The sequence below is a fragment of the Haplochromis burtoni genome, unplaced genomic scaffold, assembly GCF_018398535.1.
Source record: "Haplochromis burtoni strain Fernald_Lab_line unplaced genomic scaffold, NCSU_Asbu1 Contig_48, whole genome shotgun sequence".
Taxonomy (NCBI): Eukaryota; Metazoa; Chordata; class Actinopteri; order Cichliformes; family Cichlidae; genus Haplochromis; species Haplochromis burtoni.
Genome location: NW_024582409.1, coordinates 1,847,869 through 1,864,507, shown reverse-complemented (window position 1 = coordinate 1,864,507; position 16,639 = coordinate 1,847,869). Strand labels below are relative to the sequence as shown.

The 16,639-nt window shown below is 39.7% G+C and overlaps 1 protein-coding gene across 2 annotated transcripts in view; it reads left to right on the top strand.

The window, feature by feature from the left end:
- The window catches only part of LOC102289366 (rho GTPase-activating protein 6), an 18,912-nt gene extending 2,635 nt beyond the window's left edge, over window positions 1-16,277 (top strand). The window contains exons 1-13 of one of the 2 annotated variants that reach the window (XM_005921383.3): window positions 80-3,993; window positions 8,444-8,603; window positions 9,187-9,258; window positions 10,026-10,288; window positions 10,487-10,682; window positions 11,166-11,221; window positions 11,311-11,461; window positions 11,568-11,716; window positions 13,857-14,036; window positions 14,530-14,627; window positions 14,797-15,047; window positions 15,556-15,624; window positions 15,709-16,277. In XM_005921383.3, coding sequence (XP_005921445.1) covers window positions 3,961-3,993; window positions 8,444-8,603; window positions 9,187-9,258; window positions 10,026-10,288; window positions 10,487-10,682; window positions 11,166-11,221; window positions 11,311-11,461; window positions 11,568-11,716; window positions 13,857-14,036; window positions 14,530-14,627; window positions 14,797-15,047; window positions 15,556-15,624; window positions 15,709-16,277 — 2,247 coding nt within the window. In that variant the 5' untranslated portion in view covers window positions 80-3,960. Of the gene's footprint in view, window positions 1-79; window positions 3,994-8,443; window positions 8,604-9,186; window positions 9,259-10,025; window positions 10,289-10,486; window positions 10,683-11,165; window positions 11,222-11,310; window positions 11,462-11,567; window positions 11,717-13,856; window positions 14,037-14,529; window positions 14,628-14,796; window positions 15,048-15,555; window positions 15,625-15,708 lie in introns of those variants that run through there. The other variant, XM_005921382.3, reaches the window with a different exon arrangement.
- The last annotated feature ends 362 nt before the right edge of the window (window positions 16,278-16,639 follow it).

The following is a 16,639-nucleotide window of genomic DNA, read 5'->3' as shown; positions in this document are numbered from 1 at the left end:
AGTTCTGATCTGTGTATGGTGCTCAAGAGTGCCAATGAGAACAGCATGGTCCAATTATTAAATAATTTAATAATTTAATAAAAATCTAAAGTGTGCTCAGCGCTTCAATATCATGACAGTTGGTATGACTGCCCAACGCTAAGTCTGTAACTTTTTGATATGAGTGTGTTGGTTCTTTCTCATGTCCTTATAAGTACGTAGACTCAGTGGCAGTCATGGTAAGCGTCCATTTGAGCTGTTTTTTATTTTGCCTTTTACTGGCTGCAATTGGACTGGAGATATCTGAAAAATGTTTCCTGACTTTTAAATCAGTGATGTGAAAAACTGCATATTTGAAATCATTAAGTATCTTTTTTGGCACTCAGTTTTAATATCGTTCACATGGAAAGTCACAGAGCGTTTGAAAACTTGAATGACTCAATAGAGCCAGATTAGATATCCAGCTATAAATTAGATCTAACATGGTAAATGGCAGTGTTATAACTGGGTTATTGCTTATCAAGCCTTTAGAGGGAGCCATGCATCATTTTGCAGGAGTAATGTAGTGAAGAAATGAGGATATTAATCACTGGAACGATGATTAGGGCTTGTTAGGAGATAATCTCCAAATGATATCCACACTCATCTTGAATTAATTAGTTACTTATTAGTATATATTTTACAAAATGTATGCAATTATACTGTTATCAACTTTCATACTTGCACTGTTCATACACAAGATCATTAGTCCGTCATTTGCTTAAGCAGCATGGCTATTGGGTCACATTATTTATTAACTTCATGCCAAGTAGGAGGAGGCTGAATATATAGGTTGATAGATTTTGTCAACAACATTAAAGCAAATTTGTTTCTGATGACCAGAGAGCTTCTTAATCTATTCAGGCCTTTTGCATCATTATTTATCTATAGATACTGACATAGAGCCTCAATTCACAAGCCACCAAGCATGCAAGCAATTTTCAAGCTTTCTAAAACTGCAGTGTTTGCGGCATCAAAGTTGAAAATGAGAAATCACAATGAGCCTCAAAACACATCAGAATGGAGCCCTGCGCGCTGGGTATATTGTTTCATGTAGAAAAAGAAACAGTGCAGCTTTGGCGTCATCTGCATTCCTCTAAGCATCACAGCACAGAGATGGCCTGAAGGGGGAAAAAAAGAAAAGAAAAAGAGCTTGCAGGAAACTCAAAACTGCACTCTCGAATCTCACTAAAAGGAATTAACTTTATTAAACGCTGGAGGAGGCATATTTAAAGTGAAATCAAGCTTGTTTTCAGAACACTGAAGTTAGAAAATATAGAACTAACAATAGCGCTGAAAGCATGACTGCAGTTAGAGCGCATAAAGTGCCCTTTTGAGTCACGTTTGTGACTCACAACTGAGTACGAGGTGTCTCACCAAATTGTCGTAATCTTTCAGTGTGCACGTAAGCGTTGCGCTTTCAACAGGAACATGTGGTTTCTGAAAATTAGCTCGTAAACTTTGACTGTTGTTGCATTAACTTAATAGGAACCGTATTGTAGTGGGGTAAAAATTCCAGCTGTTCCAGCTGTTGTGTTCCCAATGATATGACAGTATGATTATCAGTCAAAATATGTTCCAGTGGATATGAAAAAAGCCTTTAAATGTATTATTATTGGTTATATCTGTTAAAAACAGTGTAACAAAATATCAGAAACCACCCTTTTTAATTGTGAATCCCTGTATTCACGTCTTTTTCCGAAACTACCTAATGTGGCGTGCACAATAAACAGTTGCTTAATTAACACATGAGCACGCACACACAGCGTTCGTCTATCTGTTTATTTTTTAGCACTTTAATGACTAACCTGCTACTATGATATTCGTTTTAGAGTAAATTCGATTGATCTCAGCTGTTTCTCAAGTTTTGTGGAAGAGCTTGCCGGTGATTCAGTTATTACTGCTAAGCTGTCCGAAGAGCTCTCAAAGTGATGGAGGATTTCTCCACCCAACATTGCTATCAAAATGTGTTGTGTCTGTCTGGCGTGCTGCTTCCTGTTTATCATCCCAAAGCATTAAGAAAACTCATTTCCAGAGAATAAGTCTCAGCGCACTTTACAAGAAGATGTGGAAGAAAAATAAACAAGAAAAAGAAATTTGAGGCATGACTCTAGTACAAAGAGATCTACAGGTTTTAAGCCTCGCTTTATTGTTCCTGTGGAAGAAGTAATTGAACTAAGCAAACCTGTAGATTGGAAAAAGTTTGGAATTGCAGATGAGAATGAAACTTTGTCTAAAACACTCAAATATTTTGAGTTTGCTTCTCGCAAGAAGCCTCTGCTTTCCAGAAAGGAGAGCTTAGATTTGTTGACTTGCGTAAAGCTGGGATTATAAAGTAATTTCAAAGTTAAATATTCATTAACTCACAATTGTCTGTAAGTAGAGAAAATTAAGTACTGTGGCTATTCTTGGTAGAAGTGAGCATTTATGTAAGATTACTCCAAAGACGCAAAGCAGAATGCTCATTTAAGTAGATGTTGTTAACATCTCTTTTCATCACTCTCCGTTGCGAACAAATCAGTGAACAGACATGTTGACGTTGAAGTGTATGGGTACTACAAAGGTGTGGTACATTGGAGGACTGCTTTGTTGCCTGTGGGCCATAACAGCTTGGCATCACCCACATGGAAATTACATTAATTTTACAGGACAAAATCACAGTGGCTGTTTATGAGTTGAAGCTCAGCATGTTAATTCTTTAAGTGTATTAACATCAGAACATTACTGTGTTAATAGTAATAAATACTTGTGTTTTCGGGAGATCATATCACACCTAATAACCGAAAACTGTTCACATGCTTTTCATCTCTGTAGCTGCTGGCCCTTTATTCTGACTACCAAGTTCTGCAGACACAATTCAGAAGCTTTAATTTCAGCACTATGTCGACGGTAGACTGTGCCAGCTGCTGTCATGTTATGTCAGTGTGGACGGGTTTCACCTAAGGAGCTGCTACAGTTTTGACTTATCATACAGTAGCAGGTAAAAGTGGAGACGTCCGAAGCAACACTAATGATGACCCAGTTCTAGTGAAGTGAGTACCTCAACCCAGCTCCTGAGGACATGAGTCAAGGGACTGTAGGGTTACATTTTTCCATGAATTCATTTTCTCAACTACTTGTGCAATTCAGGATTGTGGGTGGGGTTGATGCCTTTATAAAAGACTCATATTGAGTGCAGATACAGATGAAGCCTATATCTGCAGTGAGCACAGCTGTCTGCTGGATTTAACAGTCTAGCCCTTATTTTCAAGCTATTTAACTCTAGCGTTAATGTTCTCTGGCAAACGGCTAGTGTAAAGCTTACATGATATAGGAAACGTGAACTCACCAAGCCAAAGGTTGCAGCACTGTGCACCAAGCAAAATGGCATATTATTAATATACCAATAGGTCTAGAGCATATCCCAGCTAGCAAAATGCCCAGTAAAGTAAAAGAACGAAGTATTAAAGTATTATTATACTTTAATATACTCTTTACTTGCTTTTTAAATTCATTTACTTATCTATTTTATTAGAATTGGGTTCCCAAACTTCTCAGTAGCAACAGTGCCTGGCACGGCCTTTTGGGTAATGTAGTTCTAAGAATGATTGACACTTCTGAAGTATCGCGCAAAGCGACAAACTGGCTAACCGTGCGTGCTTCTGATGTACCTGCAGGTATGCGCTTCTGTGCTTTGGGATTCGTTTGTTTACTTGACACAAAGAGAGCTGACTCTTCCTGTCGCCCCCTCCCTGCCAGGCCTAACTTTATTTATGAGGCTTGTAGCAATGTAAATCGTACCCAGAACTTGTGTCACTTGCCGATAGACGTGAGGCCGGGCAGTGCTGGCTGTAAACATGTGGGTTGCTTGTATCAGGGACGATGGTGTGAAATCGGTTAATTTGGCACTAATGGGCTCTGAGCGCAGTTGAAGGGTCACTTCTCGTCCGCGGAGACTTTGTGATGGGGGATCTGGAGCGAAGCATCACTTACGCTGTGAGTAATGTTTCAGAAAGTTAGCGATCTGAGCTGTTGACGCTCTGAATGTTTCCTAAACAGTTTGCAGAGTACATTTGCAGGCATTAGTGTAATGACATAAACTCAGGACGTGCGCTTATGCCCGACAGACTTTAACGCTTTTGATCCGTACGATTTTAATAGAGGTAGCATCACAATATTTCCACTCATGCACCTGCACTTTTACTCAGCATACATTATGCGTCAATATTATTAGCCTTATGTTATGATGGCTCAGTCCTCTAAATAAATGTATTTTTTTGTTTGGTTGTTTCGTTTTTCAATAATGGAGGTTTAATAATGGTTGCAAAAAAAACTACAAACACAAAGGGAAATAACAGCTGACATCCACCCTTGCGTGCAAAAATCTGTATACCAGTGTTGAATGTAGTTGTTTCATTGCTTATTCAAATCTAATGCAGAATTCACTGTACAACTCTCCAGCAAATAATGTTGACACAGTGTAAGGGCTCCATAGAAAGCTCTTCCTGTAATGCCCCATTCAATGGCTTCCTGAGCACTAAAGAATATTCATCACCCCTCTGGATTTTGTTTAAGGGTGGTTGATTGGTGTAATCTGAGCTTTCAATCTAGCCATATTGTATGAACTACCTTGCACATTTCCTCTCATTGTATTCGAGGAAGCGCTATTGTGTTTCAGCAAGGCTTTGACTTAAATTTAGGTCCTGCACAACCGGGTGCACCTGTATTTGAGAGCTGTGTATCAGTGAAGCTGGAGTGTTTCAAATTTAAATAGATATTCAGATCAGTTGCTATAAGAGCATAAATGGATTAACTTAATCACTTGATATTAACGTACCAGTAAATTGAGGATGATGCCCCATCAGGGACAAACATGAGCAAACGGTAATTCCACCTTTATGATGACAGCTTCTGTAGCATCTTAAAACAGCTTTTTAGCTCTGAGGTCACTATAATCTGACTAATTTGAAAAATTACAAAAGGCTACTACAAAAGGCAGTAATTGTCACAACCTGTTAATGATATAAAAAAGCACTGAATGAAATCTGTTCATGTTTGGACATGACAGAATTGAACCTATTGGCTAAGAGATATTGCATAAAAGAGGACGGTGCTTGGAACTGCGCAAAGCAAATAAGTGGCTCTTTGTTTTTGAGTACTGTAACAACTGGGAGAGACTGTGGGAACCCAGCTCACCATCACATCAGATACATGGAGTGCGTTTCCACTCCCATACAGTCACAAAAGAGGAATGTGTGAACAAAGTGACATAACTGCAAATGTGACTTACTCGTGGCATTTATGCAACTGCAATGTTAATTATGTTGATCGCGCATATGGTTTTGTGACCTGGGCATTAAAGTTTTAAGTGTGTAGTTTCTGTCCAATGGCCAAAAAGGTTTGTAAAATGCAGACAGCTAAGATAATATTTATTTATCCTTCCATTTCCTAACCACTCATCCATCTTAGGGTTGTGAATGATCTGGAGTCTATCCCGGCTGCCACAGGGCAAAAGTATCTCCTGCTCATTGCCCCCTTGAAAGAAAAGCCCTTTATTTTCATGTATATATTATATACAATTGATCAGAACTATTGTAAATGGCAAGTAATGATTATAGGAATCACTAATCATACATTTGTAAATGGAATATAGTTGTACACAAAAAAAATAAATAAATCCAAGCTTATCACATTAAAAGCGAGACTGAACGTGCATCTAGCATTTAAAGCTGGCAGCAGAAAAGAGTCACAAATCTATTGTGATACATGCCAAATACAGGTTATTGACTACCTTTCTTTGCACAGTAAAGAAAATATGTTTGTCATAGAATATTATTTGCCCGTGCATTACAAAATGATTAGATGCTAAAGAACAGCTTCTTTCTATAGTAGTTCCATAAATTGATATTTTTTATCAGTTAGAATTATGCAAGATTATGTGCTGTAAAGAAGAGGATATCTAAAACTGTTCCAATTCTAGTTGGTACACTTAAGCACTGTTTTTTTTAAGTACTTGGCAAGTAGGTTGTTCCAGCATGCTGGGGAACTTCCCACACTTCTCCTGCGGTTTTAGGCTGTCTGCATTGCTTCTGTCTCTTGATATAATCCTAGACTGACTCTATGATGTTGGGATCAAGAGAGTCTGTGTGGCCCAGGCGATCTGTTGCAGGACTCGTTGTTCTTCTTGTCACTGAGGATAGATTATGACTGTGGCTAAAGGTTTGGGCTCGGTGTCATGCTGGTGAATGAATTAAGACTTAGTCAGATGCCTCTCTGAAAAAATGCCTGCGTCTTAAACTTTTTCACCGCTTTTATACTGCCCATTGTCATACTGTATGTGTGCTAGATAATGGTATGCTACTGTTACACAGCCCTAATTCTCATTTAATGGGAGTGAGCCACTTTAGTGTAAGCCTTATCCCGATAATGAGTTACTAAGCTTCTTTGGAAAATGGCTCATATGACTGGCTTGACTGTACTGGATCAAAGCAGGGTAATCTCTGGGATGGAGATGCTCAGAGGTTGAGGATTTCAGATCAGATTATTTTCCTTGTCACTACTCCAGTATAAGACCTTTAGAATATCTGTAACAGTGTTTACTAATGAAGCGTTTTTTGTGAAATGGCTTTTTAGACGATAGACAAGCACCTGCTAAAACTGTACACACCATCACACACTATACTAAATTGAGCTAAAAAGAAATTAAGATGATGCATTTCACATTTAAGGGGAGCTATTATTGCACAGTCAGTATTGATGTTCAGCTGATCTAGTTAAGCTTTTGCTTTTTGTTTGGTCTCCAGCAGCTGTGCCCTATGGCAGCGTGTTTTTAGGTGTTGCACAAATCCATATGTCAGTTTGTTTCATTCAGGTAAAAGCAGTTATGCCATGAGGCTTTTATTTATTTGTTTATTTTTAATTTGGGAAAAAACATTTACTTGGCCCCAGCTGACTATTACATGGTAGTCAAAGGTCATAATGACATTAATACATGTTTCAAGCACTATCACTTGTTAACAGAAAGAGTGATTGTGTTTCAGTTTTAGTCCCACAATGAACTCGTGAGTCTAATCTTTGATGATACATATATGGCAGTTATATGAAAAAGAAAGGACTCTGTAGTTCTGTGAAAAACTGAGTACTTAGTACTGCTTCTACACCAAGTAGATGATGATAATCACATGCACTTGATTAATTTGTCATCAGCAAGTGTGACCACCCCTATTAAAGCCTAAGTTTTTAAGGTTTTTGTTGGTCTGGTGTAATTGGCGCAATGCCGCAATCTTCACAGAAGTGGAAGTCCCAGCAAATTTATCCAAAGTCAGACTCAGAGAGTCAAAGAAATTGGAGGAAAAAAAACTAAGAGCTACATGTCAGTCTTTACAGGCCTCAATTAGCATGCTAAATGTTATAGTTCATGACAGTGCATTTAGGAAAAGACTGAACAAACACGGCTTGTTTGGAAGGTGTTGCCAGGAGAAACCCTCTTCTCCCTAAAAAAAAACTTGGCAGCACGGCTTATCTTTGCAAAGTTGCATTTGAACAGACCGCAGGAGCTCTGTAACAATCTCCTTTTGTCAGGCAAGACCTAAGTGAAGATGTTTGACGAAAACCAAACACAGCATATCAGAACAAACACCTCATACCAGCTGTTAAGCACAGTGATGGAGGGGTGCTCTGTCCTCAGTCTGTCCGACAGCTACAGCTAGGCCAAAATTGAGTCATACAACAGGACAACGATCCAAAATCACAGCAGCAATTTGCAACAGAAAGATTGAAAAAGAAAAGTTGGGCCAGGTGTTGCATTGGCCAGACTTTGGAACAATGTCTGCAAACCTCAATGAACTGCACCGTTGTACAGGATAGTGGGCCAGAATTCCTCCAAAGTGATGTAAAAGACTATAAAGTCATATAGAAAATGAATAATTCAAGTTATTGCTGCTAACGGTGCATGCTATTGAAAGATGGAGTGTAGTGGTTTTTTCTTTCACAGGAATGCATAGTCTTGTGAACACTTTCTTTTTCACATGACTGCATGTGTGCCTGGACAGATATGGATGCAATCTGTAACTACACTGTATGGTGGAGGCATACGGTCAAAAGGCCTCACATTAGCATCACTAATGTCAACACCTCATAATTCTTGTTTCGACATGCAGAAAAAACATTTGCGATGGATTACATAAAGTGTTTAATACAATCACAACAAGAAATGAATAACATTTGCACATTGCAACCTGTTTCTCCCGTGCAGTCTGTCAGTTTCCCTCGTGGGAAACAGTTTTGATGATTTTCAGCAGCCAAGTGAAGCAGAACTGCAAGTGTTTGCCAGTTGATGCACACTGCCATCTGCAGAGAGTGTGACAGGTCATGAACATATGACACAAATTATGGATGTAATTGTCTGATGTGCTTTTAAAACCTGCATGTTTGTGTTTGCCCTCAGGGTGACTTCACTTGGAACAGCTTGTCAGGAGGCACTGTTGGCCTCAAGCCCGTCCCCCTGCAAAGCCTCTCAGAATTGGAGAGGGTTCGTCTCCAGGATGTGGCCTTCAAGCGATTGCTTCGGTGTCATGACCTGGGCTGCCACATCACCATCCCTAAATGTATTACCACACACAGACACACACACAATTACAGGCCTCTTCTTGTCTCCCAAGTTGTTATTCTGTTTCAGGCAAGAAACTTTCTGAAAAAACACATGCTGAGCAACAGATGGGAAATGTTCCTCTCTCCTTTTTCTCCTTTTTGTTGTGTAAGGGCGTCATACTCATAAACTCATTGGTTTAATGACGTGAGCTCATCTACGTTCTCCAGTAATAGGCTGAATCATTTCTGGATTCCACTACTGCTGCCCTCTATAAAGAAAGCTTTTAAAAACTGTTTATTTTCTGGTGAGCTGTCTTGGTTTTTCTTGTTTCAAAATCGTCCCTGGAGTCTGTAGTGCTTTGAAAACGCCATAAATAGAGTACATGTGAAAAATGTGCTGTTTTCTGAAAAGGAACAGTCCTGTAAATTCACGGTGAATTAAGATTTGCTTTGCATGTCATTATCTTGACATTTTTTATATAGTTTGTTTCTTAGCTCTTTTGTGTAGTGACCCTGAGAATATCAAGTGGAGCAGACATAAACAGAAACATATTATCTAGACCTCTGTTTTGTTTTTTTTTACCTGTGACTCTTTTTTAGATGGCCACAAGCACAAGAAGACACTCAGGAGGAAGTTGGATTCATTATCTAAAGAGAAGAGTAAAGACAAAGGTAACATGATCAGGATATAGTCTTAATTCTGGTGCTTTAAAGGGTAGTTTTCTCCCAATTTTCTATTTACAACATGAAGTAATGGCAGCATAGCAGGAACTTGGGTGCTTTCAAGCACTTCTTAAAGATAAACACAGCTATCTTTTAGGTCTGTAGGAGAACCACTGAGTCTTGTAAGACTTTCATTCCCTTCCAGTTTCTAGTCTAGTCAGCCTGTGACATTTTAAAAAATACTCTTTTATCCCTTTTGGCTGAAGCTGTATCGACTCACTGAAGCCGACAATCTCAGCTTTTTATACCCACGGAGCACTGAGCGATCAAAATCAGTACAGAGAGGGCTGTGATCTCCAACCACCACGCTGCCCCGCCCGCTGCAACAATCCAACAGGAAAGTGATGTTCTCTGTCAGACAGGCAGTCGAGGGAAATAACTAAAACAATCTTAAGTGGTGGCTTGTTCGTTACAGCCTATCCTCAGGCATGCCCAGCCCCCTCTTTCCTCTTTTCCCTTTTTGTTTACAAAAGCACTTGGGAAAGTATGTGCTCCCTCACTCTGAATATTAAGTGTGGCTGTAGAACAGTGTTCTTGGCATTTATCTTGAGCAGGATTTATTAAAAAAAATATATATTAAATGCTTTCTACGGAAACTAATCCAGAGAGTAAAATGGATAATACGCTGCCGTGATTGACACATCTAAAGAGAAGCTTTCTGTTGACTTATATGTGAACTTTAAGTCTCGCTGTCTTGCTCTTCCCCCCTCACATAGACACCACGCCACAGGCGTTTGGCATACCACTGTCGCATGTCATATCCAACGACCGCATGCACAAGCTGCGGCACGATCACCCGCGGGAAGAGCACAGTGACCCCACTGAATTGATGCTATCCTTCCTTCATCTTACATCTAGCTACAAAAGGGCTAACAAAGAGCTCTCCAGCAGCAACTCGTCACTGAGCTCCACTTCTGAGACCCTTAATGAATCACCACTGCCCAGCACACCAGACATAGCCCCACGGACACGCAGACGGGTAGGCTTCCCTGTCAACAAACCTTACATACACTGATGTAGAATAACAAGTTATTTGTCTGATTATGCTTGCACTCGAGATTTCTTTGAGAATTTGTGACCTTTTTAGATGTTCCCCCGGAGGCTGATGATGTGGCCATTCACAGCATATGATCAATTGCTTTTCCAGTCATTATACTGTCACCCATCTGCTTAACAGGGCGGAGTGTCTGTGGATTGCATCACTGACCTTGATGACAACCAGTCTCGGCTCTTGGAGGCACTCCAGCTGTCTCTGCCAGAAGAGGCAGCTGGCAACACGAAGAAGCACCATGACGAAAAGCTCAGCCTTAACCCTATTTACAGACAGGTGCCCAAGATAGTGGACCAGTGCTGCCAGCACCTGGAAAAATACGGTACGTAGTGCACAAGTAAAGGTACATAAACACAGTGCAGAATACCAAATTAAATTCTATAAAATGTACAGTAATGCACCTCACAGAAGAAGGTCCTGGGTTCTAATCCACCATCTGGCTGGGGTCTGTGTGGAATTTGTGTGTTCCCCTCAATGTCTGTGTGCGTTCTCTCTGGACACTCTGGCTTCCTCCCACACTTCAGAAACATGTAGTTAGTGGGGCTAGGCTAATTGGTCATTTGAAATTGGCCTTAGGTGTGAATGGTTGTCTGTCTCTTTGTGTTGGACCTGCGAAAGATTGGGGGCCTGTCCAGGATGTACCCTAGCTCTCACCCTATGGCAGCTGGGATAGGCTCCAGCCCCAGCAGAAGAAAATGGATGGATGCAAAATGTACAGAATATCCCCTTAAACACTTGGTTAAATGTTCATTGTCTTGCGATGCAAATGCCTTGGAAGTAAAGGAGCATCTTTGTCTTTGTTTAGCCCTACAGACAATTGGAATTTTTCGTGTTGGGAGTTCCAAGAAGCGAGTACGACAAGTAAGACGTCAGCTTAGCTTTTTAACACCTCTGCACTTTATCCACGGGTAACCTTTTAACCATATCAGTTGTCACAATATTTCACCCAGCTTCGTGAGGAATTCGACCAGGGATGGGAGGTTTACATGGATGAAGAGCACAGCGTCCATGATGTAGCTGCATTGTTTAAAGAATTCTTAAGAGACATGCCTGAGTCACTGCTGACAAAAGAACTTTATACAGCCTTCATCAATACAATGTGTAAGAAAAAGACACACACAATAAACAATCCACTATCTTCTGATTACTTTGAAATTAATGTTAACTGTGTGTTTTTTGTTGTTGTTGTTGTTCTTTTCTTCTACAGTGCTGAATGTTTTAGAGCAAGACAGTGCCATCCAGCTCCTGGTGTTTATGCTTCCTCCCTGTAACAGCGACACGCTACAGCGCCTCCTCAGCTTGTTGTCCACTGTGTCTGCACATGCTGAAGACAGCCTGGACAGTGAGGGACATAAGGTAGAGGCCGGTTTTTACAGCAGTCTAAAATGCTTCCAAGAAGCACAAGCTTTTGTGTGATGAATTTTATATAAGTGTGAGGTAACACACAATGAGGTGATGATAATTTAGTTAATAATTTTGTCTTCTTTGCTCCCAGAAGACACCCAGAGTTTAACCCTTAGGAACTGCCTCTTTTGGCAAGAACTCACATTTTATAGCTTGTTGATTCTATCGCTGAATAGGAAAAAATATGTTAAATCACAAAACAATCTCATTGACAAACTGCTGATACATTGTATCCCAACTGCCATCGGAGGGAAGTCAAAAAGATATGCAGTACATCTGAGGCCTCTTATTTTTAATTTGAAGGAAGGGACATACCAAAACGCAACACCTTTATGGACAATATGGTTTCTTTAATAACCATTGAGTGAGGACATAAACACTGCACGTTGGTATCATTCTCTTCTGTCTTAGGGCCAGATTTACTGTTGTTCTGTGCAAAACCCTCATTTGGCTTTTTAAAAGCTACTCTTGGGATTTACTTAATATGCACAGTGTCAATTTTGTGGCTATAAAACATGGACACATTTTGTGGATTAAATTTCCCTCTCATGGTTCAGAATTTAGAAGATGAACAAAACATAAGCATTAACTTCATAGGTTTTGAGGTGGAATAAGTATCATTCAATTAAGTTTATTTCACAACAGTCAACAACAACGGTCGCCTTGAGGCAAGCATCATTTAATGAAATTTGGTAAATGCTCTTTTCACTGCGTGGCAAATAATAAACCTAACTGGAAGGGCCAATAAGTGTAAAAAATTAGGGAGGAGATTATTTAAATGAATCATACAAATGTAATTTACTAAGGACTGTTGCAGGCAAATTAGTGCAAATTACACCATTATTTAACTCGGGAAAAAGCATGTCTTATTTTGCGCCTGATGTGGCTGTGATAGTTGCTGCTAGGAACGTTAATTTATTTGAAATGCCAACAGGAGATGTTATCGGAATGAGTGCGTAATTGCTGTGGGTGGATTAGTCAAAGTTGTAAGTGCGGTGGCAGAACTTTGGCTCTGTCCTTTGGCTCTTCGCTGTTTCCTCCCACTGAATGTTTAGAAAAGCACTTCACATATTTCTTGTCCTCAATCACACTGGTATTTCAGTGTAACAGGGCACAACTTAACATGGACACGCAGTGGAAGGGGACAATAGTTTCCTAAAACAAGATGGATACAAACCGTGATGTATGAGAGGCAACAAACGTACTTTTTACAGTGAACAAGGTAGTTTCCAGTATTTTGTCCTTCAAGTCACATTTCTACACAGAGATCAGCCCATACAGTGATAACTGCAGAGAGTACAAAAGCCTGTACATGTCTTTACTCAGCAGTGCATACACACAGTAGGGGTAACTCCATTAATATTCAGACAGGATCTGATGGCAAACAGTGTTTTGTGTTGTTATTCTGCACATCTCACAGGACAGCTGTTACAGATTCCAGGCGTATAGGTTTGGTTGTATTAAAGCAGTTTTTCTCCACACCTGAGCTGTCAAAGCTAGCCAAAGAGCAGATGGCCCAGCATCCAAATTCCCACAAAGTTCTTACCAGTTTCTTACAAATATATAAAACGTTCTCCTTAAGCTGTCTTCAGTAATTTGCTCTGCTCTTGGCAGCTTGTGTTGGTCATTACTGCGATGAGCCGGCTATGTTTGCATGAATAACTTAGTGCCTTATTAGTAGATCACTTGCAAAAGCTTTCATGCCCACAGGTGTTTTCTTTTTCCATCTTTTTTTCAATTGCAGCTAATTTTCCCTGCAATAAACCTGATATAGATGGATCTGCATATTTGATTTGACAGATTTTTCACAGTAGATCTCATCCTGACATAATCCTAATGGGAATTTGTGACTCCTCCTGGACTCGAACCAGCGATTGTTCATGTTTTTGCACTGTTATGTCATGTTATGCAGCACTTTGTTTGAGAATTACGAGACAGTTAAAGTGATCAGCTTATCCCAATATGATTATTAATCATCAACTCAAAAGCAAAATATGTGCAAATACATTGATATAATGAAAGTTTAGTTGGAGGATGTGTTTGTTCAGTAGTTTAAACATGTTATGAGAACTCTGTGTTCTTTTTTGTTTAGGTTACAGGCAACAAGATGACATCGCTTAATTTAGCTACCGTCTTTGGACCCAACCTCTTACACAAGCAAAAAAACTCAGACAAAGAATTTGCAGTAGAGAGTTTTGCCCGTGCAGAGGAGAGTGCAGCCATCATCGGCGTTGTCCAAAAGATGATCGATACATATGATACGCTGTTTATGGTAAGGGCTCTAACTGCAAACTAAGATGTTAAACATTCTTAAGGTTTTCTTTGGTCAGTCAGTGTTTGCTGTTGTGTCTTGTGCAAGTTCACCCAACTAGATATAAAAATCGACTTCAAATAAAATATGATTCCAGCCTCTGTTTTGTTGGTGTGATGATGCCAGGATCCTCATCTTCATTATCTACATTCTCTGTTTTTCAACTGAAACCTCAGCCAAGTCACACTTTAGTTAAACTATCTGAAAATTATCTGTCAAGAAAATCAGCAGGGTAGAAGTCAATCAAACATGTATTTACATTAATTATTTTCTCAGTGCACCTTGCAAACATCTGGTAAATGACTCACTATAAACGAGCAGTGTAGGCTTTTTTTAAACCCTTCTGGGGGGCATCATCTAATTAATATGGAGAAGAGTTTCGTTCTGATGCGATTAATCACCAAATCAATGAGTGAGGATGAAGGAGAAACCAAATTTATGTCTTTTTTTCTAGGTGCCCCCTGACCTGCAGAATGAGTTGTTGATGAGTTTGCAGGAAACAGATCCTGATGTGGTGGATTATTTACTGCGGAGAAAGGCCTCACAATGCTCGTGAGTTTCTGCCTTTTGTCTCATTGTGCATTTATGCGCATGCATGACTACTTAAATGATCAGAATCAAGCACACATTATAGCTCGTGGTCACAGGTTTTTCTAGAATTGAGTGTTTTTGTCCAAACATATCCATCCATTAATATATTGCGTCTGCTTTGTCTTCACAGAGAGCCCAGCCTTAGATCAGAAGAGTCGTTCTCTCTGACTGACAGACGCTTGTCCAGTGACTCACACAAGCCATCTAGTGGAGAGGTTTCCCCCTATGACAATAACTCCCCCGTCCTGTCCGATCGACCGCGGTTTAAATACACAGAGGACGGCAGTCTGCTCTCAGACAAAGTTCCCAGACAGGACAAACTCAGAGACCAATCAAAAGACAACTCTGGCAGTACCTCCCCTACACTTTCTACTGACAAAGGTGAACAAAATTCATTTCAACAATAGTTTTAATGTATAAAGTGTAACTTGAAAGATCTGTGGAATTTTCTTCCTGAGAGTTCACTCCCACATCTATGTTAGCCAACAGTGCCTTAAAGTCACATTAAAGTCACATTAAAGTTCAGATATAATGAATACATTTGTAATATGAACATAAAACAGTAAACATGACAGTATATTTCCAAATAATAAAACATGATAACTTCTATTTTTTATGGGATCATTTTGATGCTTGAAATACTCCCAAGGAGGCGTTTATTTCTCTCTTTAAAAGACAAGATGGTCACATGTCATTAAACATTTCCATAACTTCCAGTATCTAATATATCTAAGATAATTTCTTTGTAAACGTCACATTGCCAAGGCCAAAAGGAAACAGAAAGAGGCTTAAAAAAGGTGAAATAGCTTTAACCTTCTCATATTTTGCATTGAGATAATATGCATTAAAGCAAAGAAAGTAATCCTCTTAGTTCTTTTGTTTCTGTTAGAGACCTCAGCTGACAGTTTCTGGGACACCTGGCATGAGCTGTTCGGAAAGGATTTCACTGGCATCGCCGGTAACTGAATCCATTTTACATGTTGCTCCAGATGGTCTTTGGATATGGAATAAATGCTGGATGCTAATGAATGTTTTCTCCCAGGATACCTTGGAGACGTGTCGGAATGTGACTCATACGGCTCATCCGAGGGGCTGAGCAGTCACCAAGGTAACAACAAGCTGCCTGTCAGTGCAACACAAATGTCATTGGGCGTTTCGGAATGCAGGCCACACCCTCCGGTGACTCGCTGCAGCAGTGGTCCTGATGACCAAAGAGAGCAGAGACATCCAGAATCGTTATTATTACATCAGGCAATGAGCAGCCAATCGGGAGCTGTTAGCTCAGACAACTTAGCACAAAGGACAGGATGCACTGAATGTCCATTACTCCAGGTCAGGACTGACAGTTTATCTTCCCTTAACTGCTCTCGACCTCTAAGAGAGACTCATATTTCTCACTCCATACCCTCCCTCTTAAAATCTCAGCATGACCCCCAAATCCCACAACAGTCCCAGCAGAGCGCTGACTTCAAGATTGTAGATACAGCAGATGCCACTGGGCCTGGAGAGGAAAAAGGCCCTGATTCTTCAAACTGGCAGAAAGAGAGGTGGCATATATGGAAGATGATGTCAAAAGAAAATCCAGAAGCTCTACCAGAAACGTTGGTGTGACCCACTCTTAACTGATAAGCAGACTGTGGATCAATGTTTTATAAAAACATGTGCACGTCTCTTGTCACATCATCAGGTTATCATTGTGTGCAGTTAACATTATCAGTTGATTTTAGTGTTTTATACTGAATATAAGATGCTAAATGATATATACTTGTTATTGTTATTTTGCACTAACTATATAGTTTAAGCATGATTGTGTATGTTTTTGTATTTTTTTTAAAAAAGAACCACGAAAAACTTGTATGTAGACTTGAATGTAATAATTGGACTTGAATATTGTTTTATATTAATGCTGAATGTAAATATAAAAAAATGTTTTTTAATATTTCTTTAAATTTATAGCAACCTAATCTTGACAC